We start from the raw sequence: 19,396 nt of genomic DNA on the forward strand, positions 1-19,396 counted from the left end.
CATTTGTTTTGCAGGTTATCAAAGTATTACAAAAAATGTAATATTAAATATATATAAAAATATAGAATACACAGTTTTTCTTTGGTATTCATCATCTAGGAACCATGAATATCTTCTTTGTTTATATGAAGGTAGATGATGCATCTCTACTTCCTCTGTCAATCCAGGAATGAATATCCTCAATAGAAACACTGTCATCTTGTGTCCATGATGTCATTTGGGGGATGGAGCCACGGCTTCAAGGTCCCGTCGATCCAAGTGTTCGATCTTTTCAGTCGCTCATAATTTCTGTCCCTAGAGACTCAGTACTAGTTTACAGTAGAGAAATTCATCCATTAATCTGAACAGACACCATAAAGATCATTGATTGGGTAAAATGATTTTGGAATGAAAAATAACCAGCTGATTTGTCCTTAAAACCTTTTTGACCAATAGTTTTGGCCAAATAAAAAGCATTGAAAGACCTACCCAGCATAAAAATGCTCAGTATTGACTGGTTAAAGGCCAATTTTATCCACCAAGAGTCTTCTGTTGTCCCGTTTGGCATAGACAGGAGGCAATCTCATTAAAAAGCCTGCGCTCCGAGTGGGTCTGCAAAAAATCCACATACTTGGGGTGCGGCACTCTGGAAAGTCAAAAGCAATTACTGCCTCCTCTTCTTTCATCCGCTCTGTGGAGAAGACCAAGCGGTGTTTGTGGTCGAGGCACAAGTGGACGAATAACATTACACCAGAGTGCAATTAGGACTTGGATCTGGGTCACAAGTTCTGATGATTCTATTCTGTGTCTACTAAAGTGTGTTTTATACAGACACAGAGAAAGAAGAAAGGAGAGGGCAGGGGGTATGTGGGAGTCGAGAGAAGGAATAAGATGGTGTCTGCATGAGCTTGCTCCGTCTCCCACAGTTTGTCTTCGCTGCCAACAAACATAGGATATTATAATTTCAACAGAGGATCAGGGTGCAAACTCTATTATTATGTTTTCCTGTCCAATCATGCAACAATTGTTTGGCTTTCCAGGTCAATCTATCCAATTTTGGTGCATTTTGTATTCTTGGACTAAAGGCTGTTCATGTCACACTATGTACGTGTGTGTAAACTCCACTCAAAGAACTGTATAAGTCATGGTTTCTATTCTGTTCGTGTACTTTGACAAGCGCTAACTATCCCCCGACTGTATGTGGTTACATCGCCCCCCGGGAGATCTCTGCTTTTAGATTTAGAAAGGTTGCCTGCTGAGTCCAACCCAAACACATTCTACCGCTCAGCCAAGAGACACAAGGCAAGGTCACTGGATGGTGTGTTTGTGTGTCTGTGTTCCCACGCCACTCCCCGAACTGTGTCTGAGTGCATGAAAACAAAAAAAGGCACACACAGGTCACAGAGCGCCCTCCCCTCCCCCCCGTGTTCTGCAGGTACTCTTCAGTTATGTTGTGTTGTGACAAGTAAAACATCGAACACTGCGCATATGGAACAACCACTGATCAACTCGGTGTCACTGGATTCTCTCTCCGTGGTCCCCAGCTCACTTCATTAAATCCCCTGCGATTGCAGATTTGCACTTCACACTAAAATCTTTAATGCCTTAATTAGAATTATTCAGCATCTAGTGAAATTAAACTAGTACGGCCTAAATGGCTTTTTGTAACTAGCACAGCATGAAAGTCCTCGCTGCTGAGTCTTATTATACAAGTGCTACATTAGTTGGAGTTCATGCAGTGGTTGCCTGCTGAAAAATAGATGGTACAACTAAAGGATACTTTAAATACACCAAGTATTTGCAAGGCATTTTAAAAAGCATGTATTCCATTTATTCACTCGTAGGGCTTTTTAAATCCCATAAATCTTGTACCACACTTGCTCTTTTTCGATATTCAGAGGAAGAAGAATAAAAAGAGTAATTGATATTCAGTGGACATTTACATCGGGGTAGACATAACCCGAGGTGCCCCGGCTATCTCATCAGGTTTCACAAATGGTGGTGAGAGTGGGCACCTTGAGGCCACCCATGATTTGTCAGGGCCTGAGAGAATTTGCCATGACAAGAGAGGAGAGTATTGCTCTTTTTGTCCCCAGATATACCCCATGAGGATGTTTGCCCAGACCAATCAGACTTTCATCAAACTCTATTCTATACGAGTGTGAGAGAGGGCCGAGGGACCCTACAGCCTGCCAGCTCCCTGCACTTCTTCCATACTTTACGCAGCAGGCACCTCTTTCCTACGGCTTGGAAAAACAAAATGCCCAATTACAGATGATTATCTCTGAGCATTTTGTGATAAGTTGGACTCCGGGAAAGGCAGTGTTGGCAACTAGCAGGGCTTCTCGGGGGTGACCTGAACCATAATGATTCAGAAAAGGCTCACAGGATCTTGGCTGTGCGGGCAGCTGCTACCAGTGCACTCGAGGTTGTTTCTTTTCACAGCTGTCTGCGTGGGCTGACGGTCAAGTGCATGAAACACCAGAAAACAAAAACTGTTTAAAATGAAAAGAAATGTACCTTGATTCCTCAGAATACCTCATAGTATCATCCACACTCTTCCGTTATACGTCTAAACCTCTCAAATTGAAATTGTAAAGTTGCGTTCATAATCTCACCCTCGCTTGCAAATCGTCACTTCAGAGCCAGGTCACCGAGTGTCTCTGAAGCGCTCTCACATTTCAGCCAGCGTTTTTTTTAAAAGCTGCTCGACAACAACAAAGCAACCAAGAAAAGCAATTCACCACGATGACCCTTGACCTCTTGAGTCAACTTATCTGTAGGTGAATATTTACCTTTAGACACCAGTGGAGTAAGAATGTATTGGTCGGCCTGCAAAGAGTGGTTGAAGTGTTTTTCCCTTCATTTTTCATCCTTGTGTTTTTATTTTATTTGGACGTTTAGTGATTTTTCCTTCTTGGTCAGGTCAAAGCAGCAAAGAAAATAAATTGGTAACTTATAATAAAAGTCATTTTGTCGTGATACATTTGAAATATTTTTTTTAAAGCCATAATTATTAATACATTTCTTTTTTTTGGAAAGACCAAAGAAAAAAATTGCCAAGAGATGGATGTCAGATTTAATCCCAGCGAATCAATAATACCTTGTAGAAAACACACCACAATATATTACTACATTGATTATATTCTCATACTTTCATATTGATATTTTTGCTCATTGGGGGAACATTACAAAGATCAGGACATTTCACACGACGACAGACAGAGCAGCTTTTGACAAAATACGTTTTGACTGAAACGTCAAACCTCAATAAGAAGGAGCCTGGAAGTGTCTGCGCTGTTGCAGTGAATCTCTTTTCCGCTGCCGCCGTGTTCATAAATAAGGCTGTCACCTTGTTCCTCACAGGGAGCACCTCATTATATTAAGATAGTGTTTGGAAAAATATTGAAAATGTTGTCATGCAACGATAAATGATCTCACCGAGAGGAGACCAGATTGATTTGCTAATGTGCGGCCTTTCATTTATGTGTATGAATCCTACATTTAGTGGACATTGATGGACACGTATGTGTTTATATACGCACACCTGCATTCTCTTCTAACCGCTGGATCTTTCCGAGCCCCCCCACCTCCCCCACTCTGCCTCTAATTGAGCTTTGAGTAGAGTCCAGGTGGAACCCATTTCAATTCCCCGTGGCCGTGACCACTGTGGTCGCTTGCGACACAGCCGTGCCTCTCATTTCCAGACCATTTACAACATAGTCTTGCCACCAGTAATTCTCATGCTACAATCATTATGCCACCTAGACACACCATAGCAATTTGTGGTCAAAAACACTAACAGAGACACGCAGGACCAGACGGAAGGCAGCGTTAACATTGCAATCAAGTCTGTATTGAGCGCATGCAGCATGATGCTATAATGTGTTTGAAAATGTGCATCACATCACATCGCCCAGCCAGGGATGCTATGCTATGCATGTTTTAAGATTTCATTATATTCCGTGCTCTTGGCTCAGTATCAGATAATGATATTGAAATGCATGCGCCATTGGGATCAGTGTTATTGACATTGGAATTTTCTGTACCCCTGATTCAGAGGCTGAGCTGAAATTGCTGTAGATGTTTGTTTGTGTGTGTGTGTGTGTGTGTGTGTATGTGTGTGTGTGTTTGTGTGTGATTGTTTTCTCCCCCGTCAAATCTGGCAGGGAATGAAGTGTCTATTGGAGAAATTATGCAAATGCCGTTAGAGGGAAAACAAAATGCAGGAAAATTGAGACCTGAAAACGTCAAAACCCAAATAAAAACAAAGCTAAATGGAGGTGTTTTCTGAGCAGATTCCCTCCAAGCATGGGATGATCGAGTTCAGGCTGTGCTGAAAGGTGATAGCAGTAATTAGAAAAGTGGCCCAGTTCCTCTTTGCTTCACTTGTGAGAGGGTGTGGTCCCTATTGTGTTTGTTTGTAGCTTTGTTGCCAGACTGCTTTATGTGGTTGGTGTTAAGTTTAGTAGAGACGGCAAAAAAAATAGTCAAACGAGGCAATTACTTCTTTTTAAGTGGCTTAATTGTCAGCATTGCTCACTGCAAATACACAGTTTCAACTCAACTCCTCCCTTCTGCTCATTTAAAGAAAAAGACATTTCTTTTTTATTTATTGCCCCTAATGATCTTCACCTAACTTTATTAATACACACAGGGTTTACAAAGTGATCTGACAGACAGAGAAGACACGGGACACTCAGGGACAATTACAAATGCATTCACATTAATAAAAGCAACTTAGAAAGTAAAAATAATAAGATGACAGCATCCCATAAAAGCAGTAAATACAAATTAAAATAATAGGAGCAATAAAATACAGGAGCAGTAAAATACAAATACAAATAAAATAAAAGTTGATAGATAGATAATGGATATTGTATTGATCCTGAGGGAAGTTTAACTTTACCAGCTGCAGGATTTGAAGCTTGCATGTTTTTAACTTAGCTTAGTGTGTCAGCTGGCTGATATTTGTTATTTAATTTACGATGATGGACGTGTCCTTAGTTTTTCAGGTATTTTGGTCAAATACCAGAAGAACCTAAGAAAGTTATGGGATCACCAAAGTTATAACAATCCATCCTGGGTGGGACGTCAACTTATTTACCAGGTTTCATGCAATAGGCGTCAAGTAATAACTTTTTTTTAACCATATGATGGAGGAATACGGGTGAATTCAGGAATCATAACTTATTCTGAACCGTCCGATCAGCCGTGCCAACGTGGTTAAAAAATTCTGCCAGCGCCATCAACATGTATCCAAGAAAACTGCTCATCACTCTGATACATCAACAATATATTAGTGCTGCAGTTGAAAACAAAATCCATAGCGTGGTCGTTTGAGCTCTGTCGTTTTAGCTCGATATGTCTGTTTCATTATGAGTATTCTTGCAGTGAGGACAATGCAGATTCCTTTTAACTTGCGTCCAAAAATCCAAACCTGGCCTCGGAGTGTTTGTGGCCACAGCATGCTAATTCCCCCCCCCCCCCCCCCCCCCCCCCCCCCCCCCCCGGTGCATGATTAATGACCAACAGGTAACGTTGCCATAGTGTCCTGCGCACCTGAGCCGCTACAGCACCTGAATTTGATGCGAAGTTTGGATTTGCTCACTCCGCAATTCATGACCTTCAGGTATCAGCCGATATCCCTTTTTTCCTTCACATCTTCTTCTCCGTCTTTTACTGTGTTCATCCACGAATCAATTTTACCCTTCTTTCCCATTTATCGAACTGATTTTTTTCCCCTCTCCTTGTCTGTCCTCCCACCCTCTTATCCTCAACCTTCAGTCTTTTACATTCCTCCCCTCCACAAATCTTCACAGTCCATCCCCATCTCTTCGCTGTCCTGCCTGTTACCCCGCCTCTTCCTCTCTTTCTTCCTTTGTCTGAGATCCATTTGTGCTGCATTAGGCAAGATATGCTGAGAGGGGAAAGAAAGACGGAAGACATAGAGAATGGGAAGTGTCTGAGCTTTGCATTATAATGGAGAACTGTCTCAAGGCAGAATTGGCCTGCCCTTAAATGACGTATCTATCTGCATTTATTCACTCATCTGAACTTCTGCTTAGGCCGATGTGCTTTTATTTCACTCCCTCGTGGGAGCGTAACCCATCTCCATGCCACGCCTGTGCACTGTTAAATATTTCTAACGCTAAATTATTTGTTTTTCAGCTCGTTTCTTTAAATGTTTGTTCAAGTCATTCCCTCTAATGGACTGTGCTTCTTTTGTCTTGTAGTCTGGAAGTGTTTCTTGTGTCAGTGCAGTGCCTTTGTGTGTATAGAGGGGAGGAGGGCCTGTCCCATTATTAAACCCGAGCCATCAGTCACACTCAACAAGCCTATCATATAGACCCATTCAGAGACTGTGCAGGCTAAAGTTAGCGCTATTATCTGCCTGTCACTGGCTAGCTGTGTTGGGGTCCCTTGTGGAAAACCAATTGTATGAGTGAATGCCTTGCTGCTCGCGTTGTCAAGCTCCAGGGATGTGCACAGTGCCTTTGAAAGACCACTCTCCATTTACCTTCAGTGTTTCACACCTTTCAACTCGCATTATAAAAGCATGATTTTGACTCTTCGGCCATGTTTGGAATTACAAAAATTTGACTGCTCAATTTCCAACCTTCAGGTCCGGAATCATCTTTGACCGTGGAAAGGAAAGGATCATCTGTTTTAATCGCCTCCTCAGATTTCCAAGCGAGTGCCCTTAAATCAAACTGTATGCAGACAGTGTGCTCGATTAATATTCATCTTATATGAGACACTTCATTTGCATGAACACACTTTCTGTCTCATAAAAATTACCAGGCCCTCCCTGCTGGTGTGATAAGCATCTGGACATGAAACAGTTTAAAATCGGAGACATGGTACTTAACCCGGCAACACAATCCCACTTCATTACATAGTGTTACGTGGGAGGGCATCAAGCAGGCGTGACGAGTTATATCATACTTAGTGTGCCCTCATCAGATAACACCGAGGATCAAGTTTCACTTTGTTGCAGCAGCATTGTGTGGGACACCTCTGGATTAATGAAAATCATCTTTGGTTTCCTCGGGTCAGGAAGTGACAGATGGAGAAATGCCCTCAGGTGCTGATGTGCATCAGTGTGATGGCTATCGCACCGCTCGCATTAGCATCACAGAGACGAGAGAACTGCACACGAGGAAATCCATATCCATCGCTGCAAAGAGTTTGTGTGGTTGCAGAGTGAAGATTTACAAAAGACGCCCTTTAGATGAGAATTATATGAATCGGGCCAAAACAGTTGGTCTTTTAATTGATGTGTTGATTCTGAGGAAAATAACAATTATGAAAACATCCCGAGTTGGAGCTTTTTGATTATCAATATTTGCGACTTTTGTCTGATTTATGTGATTCTAAATTGAAGGTCTTTGCCAACCAAGTAATTTTGTGACATCACTTTTTGAATTTGTACTGCATTTTTTTACAGTTTCTCCAATTTTACAGAATAAACAGTTAATTGATTGACAAAATCCTCCCCAGATTAATTGATAATGAAAATAAACAGGAATTGCTCACATATCAGGAAATAGAATAAAGTAGTAATACTTTTAATGATGGGGTTTATTTTATTCATTTTGTTTTAATTTAGTATTTCAGAATATCTATTTAAGGTGTTTGGAATGAATTTATTTAAATATGGGCATTGGTATTTAATCAGCAGCAATGAGCAGGGTGGCTGTGGCTCACGAGGTAGAGCGGGTCGTCCACCAGCCAGCATGTTCAAGTGTTCTTGGGCAAGATGCTGAACCCCATATTGCCCCTGACGGCTGTGCCGGCAGCGTGAGTCATGTGCACACAGAGAAAGTGCTGCATGCAGATGCACTGTGTGAATGGGTGGATGGCAACATTGCACTGGAAAGCGCTTTGTTTAAACACAGACCATTTCTGTTAACACTGAATTCATAGTGGTTTTGCCGATGTGTGTTAAAATACCTTCATTTAAAAAGTATTACATTTCTAAACATACATTTACAGTTGGTCATTTAGTATTGTCTTTCAACAGAAATAGCCAGTCTGCACAACTAGGATCTATCACATGATATTCTGTCGACACATAATTCAAATTCATGCATTTTTTGTGATTGTCAATAAAGGAGTAAATAAGTGTAAATTGAAATCTAAACAGTGATGGTGTTTTCAGTGAAGGGACAGGGACTCAAACGTAAACTCATTTTAGTGCATTTGAATATGAAAATTGTATGTAAAGGGAATGCAAAACCGTGGGGCTCCTGTATTTTACTCCTGAGAAAGAAAGAAGCCAGACACATTTTTTAAAAAGCTTGATAATTTTGTGAAATGGCATGAAATTGAAGAACTGAACAACAATATTAATGACAGGTTAACCAAATGCCAGGAAAAACCTGTGCGGTATGTTAAAGTGCATTCTTCCGCTTCCTCTCCTGAGAATTGTCTAATTTCAGGTGTTGTATCGTCGCCAAAGTCACACAGCATGCTTCATTACAACATAGCACATTTGACTGTCACCCAATATCGTGACACGTGGATAAGCAGGAGTGTGTTATCAATATGAAAACAGCAGGAGTGAAAGTAGTAAATAAGCAAAAGTCAGATGTCACCTTTTGTGGCTTTGAAATCTTGAGAACATCTGCAACACTTTTCCAGCAAGGTGTTTTTGCTATTATCCATATTTTCCTCAAATGAATAATGAACGTGTGGAATTTGCAGAAAAATCTTCAGATTTTCTTTGGCGTCTTAACTCCCACATTCCTAATGAGCCCTTTGGCCCCAGCCTTAATTTTGGATCCAACTTGAATCAAGCTAATAGGTTCCATCTCCCTCAACGCTCTTTGCTTCCCATTCGTCTTTTTTTTCTCCTCCCAGTCACATGCTGCTTCTAGGCACCATATTTCCCCGCCACCAGCCACTGCTTTTACTGTCTGTATCACCCAGGTTTATTTTTTTCTTTTTTCGGTTTAGCTACATAGAAAAAAGTCAATTAATTAAAACTGCCAGCTTTCGTCTGGGCCCGTTGGCACAAATGCCATAACTAAAAAAAACAAAAACAACAACATTGCTGATTAGAAAAAGTTGTTCTGCGGGAAACGACGGGGCAGTAATGAAGAAGTCTCCTTGATGTGGCTGAGAACAGACGCTGCCGTCGCTGCTAGGCCTGCTAAATGTTGGCCAGCTTATCTAAGGGAGTTATCCTAAATCCCCCTCAGAACAAGTACCCTTGAAACGTCAGCACCATAATGTATCATAAGGCTCCTTCTGGAATACAAGACGAGTTGGCAACACTGGACTACCACTCTGTCTTTCCTTTTTTTTCTCTTCCTCTTCTGTTTTTTTTCTTCTCCTTCCTTGTTTTTTCACTGAACTGGGTCCAAGCCCTTCTCATAAATATGTATTTTATGATGTGTTTTTTTGGCGGTTGATAGCAGTTCCTGTACCACATGTTTTTTGAGAGCAAATTAACAACTGTGATAGCGAAGTGTTTTTCATTTTATGTGATAATTTCTAAGTAACACCTGTGCAAGTAGTTGCCGCTTTATCGGCTCTGCGGTGAGATATGGCACGTGCGTATACGTGCACACAGGGAGCTGCAAATCTTTATTGTCTCACCAGCTTCTGTCTCCTGCTACTTTTTCGGGTCCTGAAATGGCAAATAAAGACATACGCCAACAATCACACCACTGAAGTCACTCATATATTTCATGTCTGACGTACACTTTCCATTTTTTGTTGTGCCTGTGCCTCATTTTCATTCTGTGTAGCCCTGCTTCCAATTTAAAAAATGTCCCACTGCATAAACCTCAAGTCCAATTTTCTTCCTTAGACATTGTATTTGAGTGCGATTATTTGGGGAATAATGTATTTTATTTTATTTTTTTTTTCAAGGGTCTCTTGCCATCTGATTTGATGTCACATGTAGTTTAGCTCTCCAGCAGCTGTCAGAGCGTTTTATTAAAAGTGTTATTGACTCACAAGGAGTCACATGTGCTACTATTTTGAAGTCTTAAACAGCCTGTCATCATATATACATGTACACAAGGAATAAAGTCAACAGTACAGGAGACGTGCTTCACGATGAGTTGTTCGAGCTCCGGGTTTGAACCTCGCTGATGAGGACGCTGACCTTTCACTTCCTGACATTACCCAAAATCGTCTGATTACGCAGAGACGGATCGCCTCACTGACCTTCTCTTAAACCCATTAATATCTCCTCAAAAAAAATCTGATTACTCTAATCTGGGATTTTGGAATTGGGATTAAGAGCTAGATTAAGATATGGGAAGCGTCCCCACTCCCAAAACATGCACTGACACAGGAAGAATAGCTCCACACAGGGATGCATGGGTGTTTTTGAAACTGTGGTGCTTGAGATTTTGATTCCAATCAGCTTCACAAATTAGTGGGACATTTTGTAACCAGGTTTTCTGGCATCCCACAATGGAATTAACTCGGTACGGACTTTGGAACGACTAATACACAAGTATAATGGTGCAGAGATGGATACGTTGCGTGTGTGTTCTCTTTGGCTTGTATCATTTTGCAGAGATTATACTGCAGATCATGGTTGATGGTGGATAATAGGAGGGTTCGGGTGGCGTTTGCGTTAAAGCTGACTTAACCTTAATATCATGATATGGGTTTGATGAGGATGAACTTCGAAAATCTCATCAGAGCATAAATCATGAAATCGTTCCTGTCTCAAACTGTATTTTCCATTTCAACACTCCACTAATATAGAGTTGCAATTTTTCACGCACCATTTTTTGAGTATTTACACATCACAAGTGTTAATTTCACAGCAGCCGTGAGTCGACACCGTGTAAATCACATCCGATGACTGCAGCTTGCTTTATCTTAACTAGAAATAGTTGAGCGACGACATCATTCCGTTTCAGGAGGAGCAGCGGTGACGGGGCGGCGCTGGCTCATCCATCTCTGTATCTGTTTAGCCGTCTCTGTTGACTGGAATGTTTGGAGACGAGCCTCCGGGCACAGTAGTCGTTTCTTAACAGGTGTAAAAACTCAAACTGTGAAGTTGTGGCACATGCCCACAGGAAAGAGAAAACACCGCCGCGTCTCTTATGTCAATTACCGTCGGGCCTCATGAGAAAACACACACGAGGTCTGGACCACATATGTGCGTGCAACAAGATACACTTTGTACAGTCCATACACTATCATAGCAAGTCCGCCAGAGCCCAAAGCATGTGTGCGCTTCATCGCTCACTCCTCGTCTCTCTGTGGGAGTGATTTGTTGGTAGGTGGGGGAGTTAACACTTCGATGTGCATGCAACAATGGAATATACCAAAATACATTTTGTGGTTCACGCGGTCGTATTGTTTAGTTGATCGCACCCGGTTTGAGTTCAGCTGACTGGAGATTGGACAACTTTCACTGTGTCACTTGATGACTACTCGAACCCCACAGCGCCATAAGGACTGTGCATAAGGATGATTAAACCAGGGTGCATCCATCTGTCGTGTCTCTTACTGGAAAAGACGCACTCCTATTATTGATGCGAGAAAGAAAGGAGATTCATCTGCTAAGCTAACATTTATGTCTTTGCATTTCTTTACGGCAGATTTTGGAAAGCATCTGGCGCCCGTGCGACAGGACTCGTGGGAAGAGTGGCGCAGTGGAGGGAGCCGTGCCGTAAAGGAAGCACCCTATCCGGGCTTCTGCCACGAAAAGACTGAGCACTGAACTCAACTGGGAACTTCAGCAGGGGGCGGTAAGAGGAGGAGGAGGCCATGTGGACCGCACGCCTGCTAGTTCTCGCCAGCCTCTTTGCACCAGCCGCTCTGGGTAAGTTTGGCTCATTAGAGCAAGAAGTTTGTGTTTGTGTGGACGTGCAGATGTGGGCGCCAAAAGATACCCTCTTACATTTTGTGACTGGCATGGTTTGAAGCCGTATCACAATTTCATCCTCGTGCTATTTAAGTGCCAGCCTCTGTCAGCCAACCGCGATGAAAGCCTCTGACTTTGTTTGTCTCGTTTCCGCCGTCTAACCTGCTCTCCTAATTAGTAGGTTTTTTTTAACTCCCTGAAACTTTCTTTTTTTTTTCTAGACTTCTTTGCTTTCTTTGTCTGTTAATTTCTCAGATTTTTCCATCTATTTTTAGATCTGTCCCTCTTTTTCTCCTGGCTCCGTCTCTTGATCTGCTGGCGGTGGGAAATGAACTGAAATGACTTTCAAAGAATCATTAACACTGCTGTGGCTTTGTGGTGTATGTTTAGCATAGTGACAATTACAAAGACTTATTCCATCATTTCATGCATTAGGATCTCAAGATTAATTTGCAAGATCTTCGGTTTGCCACGTCGCTGTGAATGGAAACCTGCCGCAGTTTTGCAGTGTTTCCCTTTGGCCTTCAGTGAATTGTTTCAGAGGCAATTTAAATGAAGTCATTTAAATGTAGATTAAAAGAAGTCAATGGTGGTGGTTGGGTGGTTTGTGTGTGTATGTATAATTGTGTGTGTGGATGAGGGCGGTTGGCCACAATCAAGTAGAGTTTAGATGTAAGGAGTGTTGCTAGTGGAGCAATAGCCCATAAAATGTTAATTTGATATGGCTAAAACCATTAATGGGGGGACTTGAATTTTTTTTTTTTGTGTTGTGATATCTGCGGAACGTAGCGGCGGCCGGGTTCGCCATCTGGTGCTAATGAAAGTGCACTTCCCTGGCTTTGTTAGTGTTGCATTAATGCTCAATAGAAGGAGGTCAGCGGACAACTATACGCCATGCATCTGTCTTTATACAGCTTTATTGATCGGGGGATGAGGCATTATGAGGCAGCAGATTTAAGTCTAATCCTGCAGAGACTCCTTGTTAAGAAGTCACTTTCTATGTAGGCATACTCAGTGTTGTGCACTTACTTCATAATAACAATAGGAATAAATTGAAATTGTACACATATTATATAGTTTGGGCTACTGGTCATTCTCAATATTTGTGTAGTAACATGTTGACATGTTGGGACCCATCACTACATCGTTACACCCCCCCCAGCAGAACCATTTAATGTAAATCCAACCTTCATTGTGATCTCAGCTACACACCTGTAGAGTTTTTGTGGTGACGTATAAACACCTCAAACTCATAAAGTACTCAAAACGTCATTTTTATACAAAGTACAATTTATGAAGGGAAGTACTCACTTACATTTGCATGTCCTAGTATTTGCTCTTCCAACAACAATTTCAAAGAACATGTGAGCAAGGTAACAAAGCCTGTGTGTGGTCAGTGCAATCAGTCCTTATTGTTTTAACCTCTTGACCTTGTATTTGACAGCATGTAATCATCCCTTACTTACCCAAGTGAGTCTTCTGTTTATCTCTGAGGGCATTTTCAGCCTTAGATTGCAAACATTACTCTAAAGAAGTGGACACAGTCTTTTAACCAGAATTCGTTTGTGCCCAAACACCATCGGAACAAAACACATCGAGGACGTCCTGGGATTAGAGAGATGCTTATCGATGCTCCGTCGGGTGGACAAACACTAACCGTGGGACGAGCAGCCAATTAGAAAGTTTCATGGGTGGGATGGATGTGAAGTGCTTTAAAGAAGACGGACGTCTGAGAACTGCGGCTGGAATGTGTCCGATGTCCTACACCCTGTGGCAGTTCGTTTATTTAAAGCACACCACTTGTGTTTGTGCATTTTTAGTCCAGTTACTACAAATGTATTGCTCACATTCTTGCTGTACTACTTTTTTTCCGCACATGCTATATGCTTTGGATTGGTGACTACATTTCCCTATACCTTCCAGGCTGTAACTGATTTTAGTTTATGTCAGTGTGGTATGTAGAAATAAGGCAAAAAATAAAACATGTATTAATCATAAGCGCTGGAAAATGGTCGTTTGCGGTGCATGCATGATTTGTCATATATGGACTAAAACGTGCAAAAACACCTGCACGAGCCCTTTAAATCATCACCCTGCTTTGTTACTCCCACTCCAATAATCAATCACTCATCGATCCCAAAGGAACAAGTGACATCAGACCGACAAACCATTTAGTTGCTATGGTTTCTCATGCTACTAATGCCCTGCAGGAATTATGGGTAACAATTTCTGTCCTGTTTGAACACCAGATTAAGTGGTTTACATCTCAAATAAATAATTAGTCAGCTTTATGAAGAAAAAGAAATCACTTAACACCCAGCCCCAATAATATAAGCAGACACGACCAGATGTTGCCAGTGAATTGTTTTGCAGCTGGGAAAGCTTCGCTGGGAATATTCCCCCACAATGTCATTGTGCACGTTTCTCCCTGAGAATGTTGGAAATGTGTACTCCAGGGGATGCTGGCCTACTTTGGGATCTGTGGTCCCTTTTGTCTGCATACAGTCAGGCACAGGCATGCACACACATGCGCACGGTTGAATGGCATCACACACAGGGACTAGCTGTGTTTCTGTTGACACACATGCCAAGCTGAACATGAAATCATCACAACACAGTGTTTGTGCAGTAAAATGCAGCCATCCGCACATACCACTCAGCCGAGAGGCTGCGTCGTGCCCTTTCTCGTCTTTATTTGTATGTCAACGCGCAGCCAACTGTCCGACACTTTACACTTGTCTGGACAAAATGAGAAATATTTCTGGACAAGCATCACAGCAGAGGGATAAAAAAAAAAAGCTCAGTGATGGAATACAGCTTAAGGAGCTGTGTGTGTGTGTGTGTGTGTGTGTGTGTGTGTGTGTGTGTGTGTGTGTGTGTGTGTGTGTGTGTGTGTGTGTGTGTGTGTGTGTGTGTGTGCGTGCGTGCGTGCGTGCGTGCGTGCGTGCGTGCGTGCGTTAGTTTTTGGACTTATTATTTTTTGTGTGTGGCTACAAAGTCTTGTGAGATTAATAAAAGGTTCCATCACAGAGGCTGTCACTGGGTTGAAAAATAAGTAAAAGGCACCCATGTCATTGTTTTGGTAACAGTGAATAACAATGGCGGAGCAATGTCCCCAACACTCTGACCAAGCCTGAGCGGCACATTAATCATGCGTCTCTGTGCATGTAAAATGCTCAAGGATGGTTTTCATATTCATTCCACTTAATGCCAGCCCAGAGAATCAGAGACATAGCTGCTATAATGGATGACAGCTCGTGGACCAATCCGAGAGAAGCTAGCGTGAAGTCTGATGCATATTTTTCATGGTCAGATACGAGAGCATACATCAAGCCTGGAAGCAGATATTGTCCTGCCGGGGTGGGGGGTAGGTAATGAGGGATGGATGAGACATGGAGGCAGATGTGTGCCAGATGCTTCGGTTCAGCATATGTGTGTGCTCGTAGGTTTGCGTATATCTCGGAAAAACAATGTCAAGAATATGGCGATTCTGCGGGGGAAAAAAAGAGGCATTGTAAAACAAATAACAGAAGCCTTCCCTGCTGCTTTGTCCGTTCTTTCTCTACATCATCTACCGATGTGCTCACACAGCTGAACTGAATCCAAGCCAACGTGCACCTTACAATCACCATCCGCTGCTGAGCGTTGAGATATACGCACCAATGTGCTCAGGTTATCAAACCAAACAACAGCATTAAACTTCAGCGTCAGTCACATTGTTCCCGGAGCTGATCCACTTAATTAATCTCCTTGTGCCAGGGCACCGACTCCATCCGCCAAGGCATCCTCGGATTTGCCTAATTTGCTTAATTAATTAAACAAATGATTTATTTGAGCTCATATTTCAAAGCGGGAGAAAGTTCTTTGTAGAGCCTACTGAGGCATGTACTGTTTTGTTGTCGCTGTGAGATGCCTCTTGAAGCATTAAAAATAAGTGGGCATTGGAGTGGGTGGGTGTCAATCATTCGGTTACAGCCGCGGCGTAATATACAGGCAGATGCAGTACTTCAGAGAAGAGTGGATTCCATACGCATTTAAATGTGTCATTAAATTAAGTAAATAACTGTCAGCCGTGTTTTATTAAGGGGAAATAAGGGGATGAACACAGTTGCATTATTTCATTCTGGTGGAGGTAAACAGAAAAATATTTATTTAACTGTGGGATTAGTGCTGTACAGCCACAACAAGGAGAAAACAGGCCTTATTTATGAGGTGAGATCTGAGTGGGTGGTGGAAGGTTTAGCGTTGCAGGCATGTACCAAACTCAACTGATTTCCAACTAATAACTAACGGAGGGATGCAGCTCAGGAAGGCTACGGATCCAATAATGTCCCTTTTGTTTTCAGGTGTCAGACTGAATGCAGATTTTAAAACAGTGTGTTGATGTACTTACATTTGCAAACTAGAATGGAATCCAATAGAGCACACACATTTATCAAGATCCATGCATTACACCCTGGAGAATTAGTGGTTAGGACTTGAAAAGAAAAAAATGAATTTCCCCATGTTAATTAAAGTAATAATAATAAAAAAATATTTCTCAAAAAATTGAATAGCTTCTTTTTTGTCCTGCACCCTTCCACCAACCAACCAGCAAACAAACGAGGGGGGCGATAAGCAAAAATACAGAATATCTTTCTTCTAGTGAGAGTTGAAACCTGGTCTCGCTCTCCTCTCTCTCTCTCTCTCTCTCTCTCTCTCTCTCTCTCTCTCTCTCTCTCTCCCCCTCTCTCCCCCTCTCTCCCCCTCCCCCTATCTCTTCTCTCCCCTTTTTTCTCTACTCACCCCAACTGGTCAAGGCAGATGGCCGCCCACACCGAGTCTGGTTCTGCTAAAGGTTTCTTTACGTTATTGACGGAGTTTCTTCTCTCCACAGTCGACGGAGTCCTTGCTCATTGCTGGGTTTCTCTTTCATCTTTAAGTTCTGTGTCAAAGCCCTTGAGATAATGTACATTATGATTTGGCGCTATGCAAATTGAATTGAATGAATCAAATAGAAAATTGCCTTGATGTTCCCACTAGAAGGAAAAATAAATGTGTACACTAACGTGTTGTATGTGGAAGTGTTAAACACTCTAGGGACTGTGGGCGTCTGGAGAAGATCTCTCTTGACATCAACAAACTGACCCCTGCGAACATGACGTGGACTGTGCATATGATATTGGGTTTGGAAATTCATACACCATCCCTCAGCTTGAAATGTGGAATGTGTTGCACATACTGATGCATTAATGTCAATGCCAGTCCACAAAGGTTCTTAAGTGTCTGCATATGGCTGCTGACATTGGTTTGAGACCATAATACAACAGAGATACTTAAAGAAAATGTAGGAATCCTTGGATGTCTGTCTAATGATGGAGAAATGTATTGCCTGAGAAAGATATAGTTTAATTTTGCGACTCTATTTTCACATTAAAGTTTGATCACTGGGGAAATGGTTTTGATGATATTTTTAAAAAATGGCTCTGGTATAATGCTTTTTTTTTTTTTTGCCTCTTTCTTTTTTCTCTGCAATGAATTATGCTTTTCCCATACGCCACACTAGGCTTCATGAAAAAAGATAATGATGTTGCAGTTATGGAAAAAAATTACTTCATTTTTATACCCTACCCTGAGGGTGGCCTCCACAGCTGTCATTTGGATGCCAGCTTTATTCCATCGCTCTTTTCTGAATGCCAATTCTTTTTCTTTTTTTGCAGTGTGTATAGCAGTTTTAGTGGGTCTCCATTTGTAACTACATGAGGCCTTATGTGAATACAATCATTAGATTTAAATTTAAAGTTAATAAACTGGCTTTACAATCCAGTTTTCTTTGTATTTCAGTTTCCACTTTCACTTCTACGATATCGCCAGAAACATTTTGTGTGGCATTTGGCATGGAGCTCACAAATCCCCTTCTCTTTTTATGTTCTTCTATAATGAGTGAAAAATCAATACCTGCTTGATATGGGGAATAAAGAAATGGCCTTTGCTGCCCAAGGCATCCATAGTGACTGCCTGACATTGCCAAATTGCTGTCAGAACTTGCAACCCGGGAGGAATGAATGACAGCAACATTACGAATGGCAGCGTAGGGTTAAATACTTCTGCATGTTTTATAGGTGTCTGTACTCGGACCTGTGTATATCTTCCAAATAAATGAATTACTGCAGGCTCCTCATCCATTCAGCCTGGTTGCACGGGCATAATTTGGTAAGCGCTGAATGATGCCATTTAAAGTGGACTTGCAGCTAGGCCCAGTGGTGTTTAATGAGGACAGATATTGACAGCAAGGTCAAGTGGCCGCGGAGGATAGTTTACATTAGGGCCTGCATTATGTGCGCATGTGTGTTTGTGGTGTGGAGGGTGGAGAGAGGATTGCTAAGTGACCACCGGCTTACAGGGCAGAGACGGTGGGCGTGTGATACCACAGGGATTCTGACACTGCATGGCAGCAGGGGTCAGGCAGCAATTTTGGGGTGTGGGCGGAATGTGAGGAGCAGGAAGGGCAAAGAGAAACCACGCAGAGAGACAACGCAGCGACCTGTGCTCTAGTCAATTTGGGAAATTAATTACGTTCTCCTCCCAGAGCCACACTGTGAAATCTATACAAACAGCATATGCATGTAAAATAAATCCGACATGTCCTGCTGTTTGCACATGTGACTTATTTGAATTGTGATGACACAGTGAGACCGTGCACATGATTACATCTTGCAGTGGTTGACACTTCAGTGTTGTATATGCAAATCTGAGAGTTTTATAATCATGGGTGAGGGTACAGTTGTTTGAGTGAAGCATGCCGCCCCCCCCCCCCCCATATAATGAATTGTTACTGCAGCAGCACATGACTACAACATCTGCCTCCGGGGCTATGCTATATGCATTTTGCCAATTATTTTGATTAGATTCTCTGCTTTTTAAACATGCATGCATTGATATTTAGATTTTCTCTGTGTGTGTTTGTGTGTGGGTGGTTGAGGGGCTGCATCTGTTGGATATGTGTGCATGTTTCTCTCAGATAATTCGATATGTATGTACATCAACGTAGTTCAAGGTCAGTGATGAATTATGAAATATATTCCGCAGTTATTTTAGATAGGAATTCATGCAACATATTTTACAATTATATTAAGATTAGGTTTTATATTTCTTGAGGAATAGAAACAACCAAAACAGATGGTTTTCTTATTGTTATGATATAATATATCTGCTATGCAAACAATAGTAATGTAGTGATAAACCATGGTAACGTAACTCAGTTCCAGTGTATTTTAGCTTTAAATTTAGGGATACTCATTTTAAGCTACATATGCTAAATATGAAGCTACCACCAGAAGCAGATTAGAAAAACTGGAAACAGAGAGAAACTATTGAATCCTGTGTTTCCCCACAATGTCATGTTGTCCTTTAAACGCCAGACAATCTAAATATATCTATTGCATATAGAGGACCGAGAGCTATCTGTGTGTGTCAGATCTGAGTGTTTCTGTCGTTGGTAACTGACAGTTATAGACTCGCGCATCTTGCATCACTGGAAACAGTCTGTAAATGCTCCTTCAGCTTATGTAAGACGTTCTCTTTATTTGCCCC

General features: G+C 41.8%; 1 protein-coding gene across 30 annotated transcripts in view; it reads left to right on the top strand.

The window, feature by feature from the left end:
* The window catches only part of LOC109634912 (adhesion G protein-coupled receptor L3-like), a 226,534-nt gene that overhangs the window by 73,934 nt on the left and 133,204 nt on the right, over positions 1–19,396 (top strand). For all 30 annotated transcript variants that reach the window (XM_069518370.1, XM_069518369.1, XM_069518368.1 and 27 more), the window contains one exon: positions 11,559–11,782. In XM_069518370.1, coding sequence (XP_069374471.1) covers positions 11,728–11,782 — 55 coding nt within the window. In that variant the 5' untranslated portion in view covers positions 11,559–11,727. The remainder of the gene's footprint in view (positions 1–11,558; positions 11,783–19,396) is intronic.

This window comes from Paralichthys olivaceus, chromosome 22 (genome assembly GCF_024713975.1).
Source record: "Paralichthys olivaceus isolate ysfri-2021 chromosome 22, ASM2471397v2, whole genome shotgun sequence".
NCBI lineage: Eukaryota > Metazoa > Chordata > Actinopteri > Pleuronectiformes > Paralichthyidae > Paralichthys > Paralichthys olivaceus.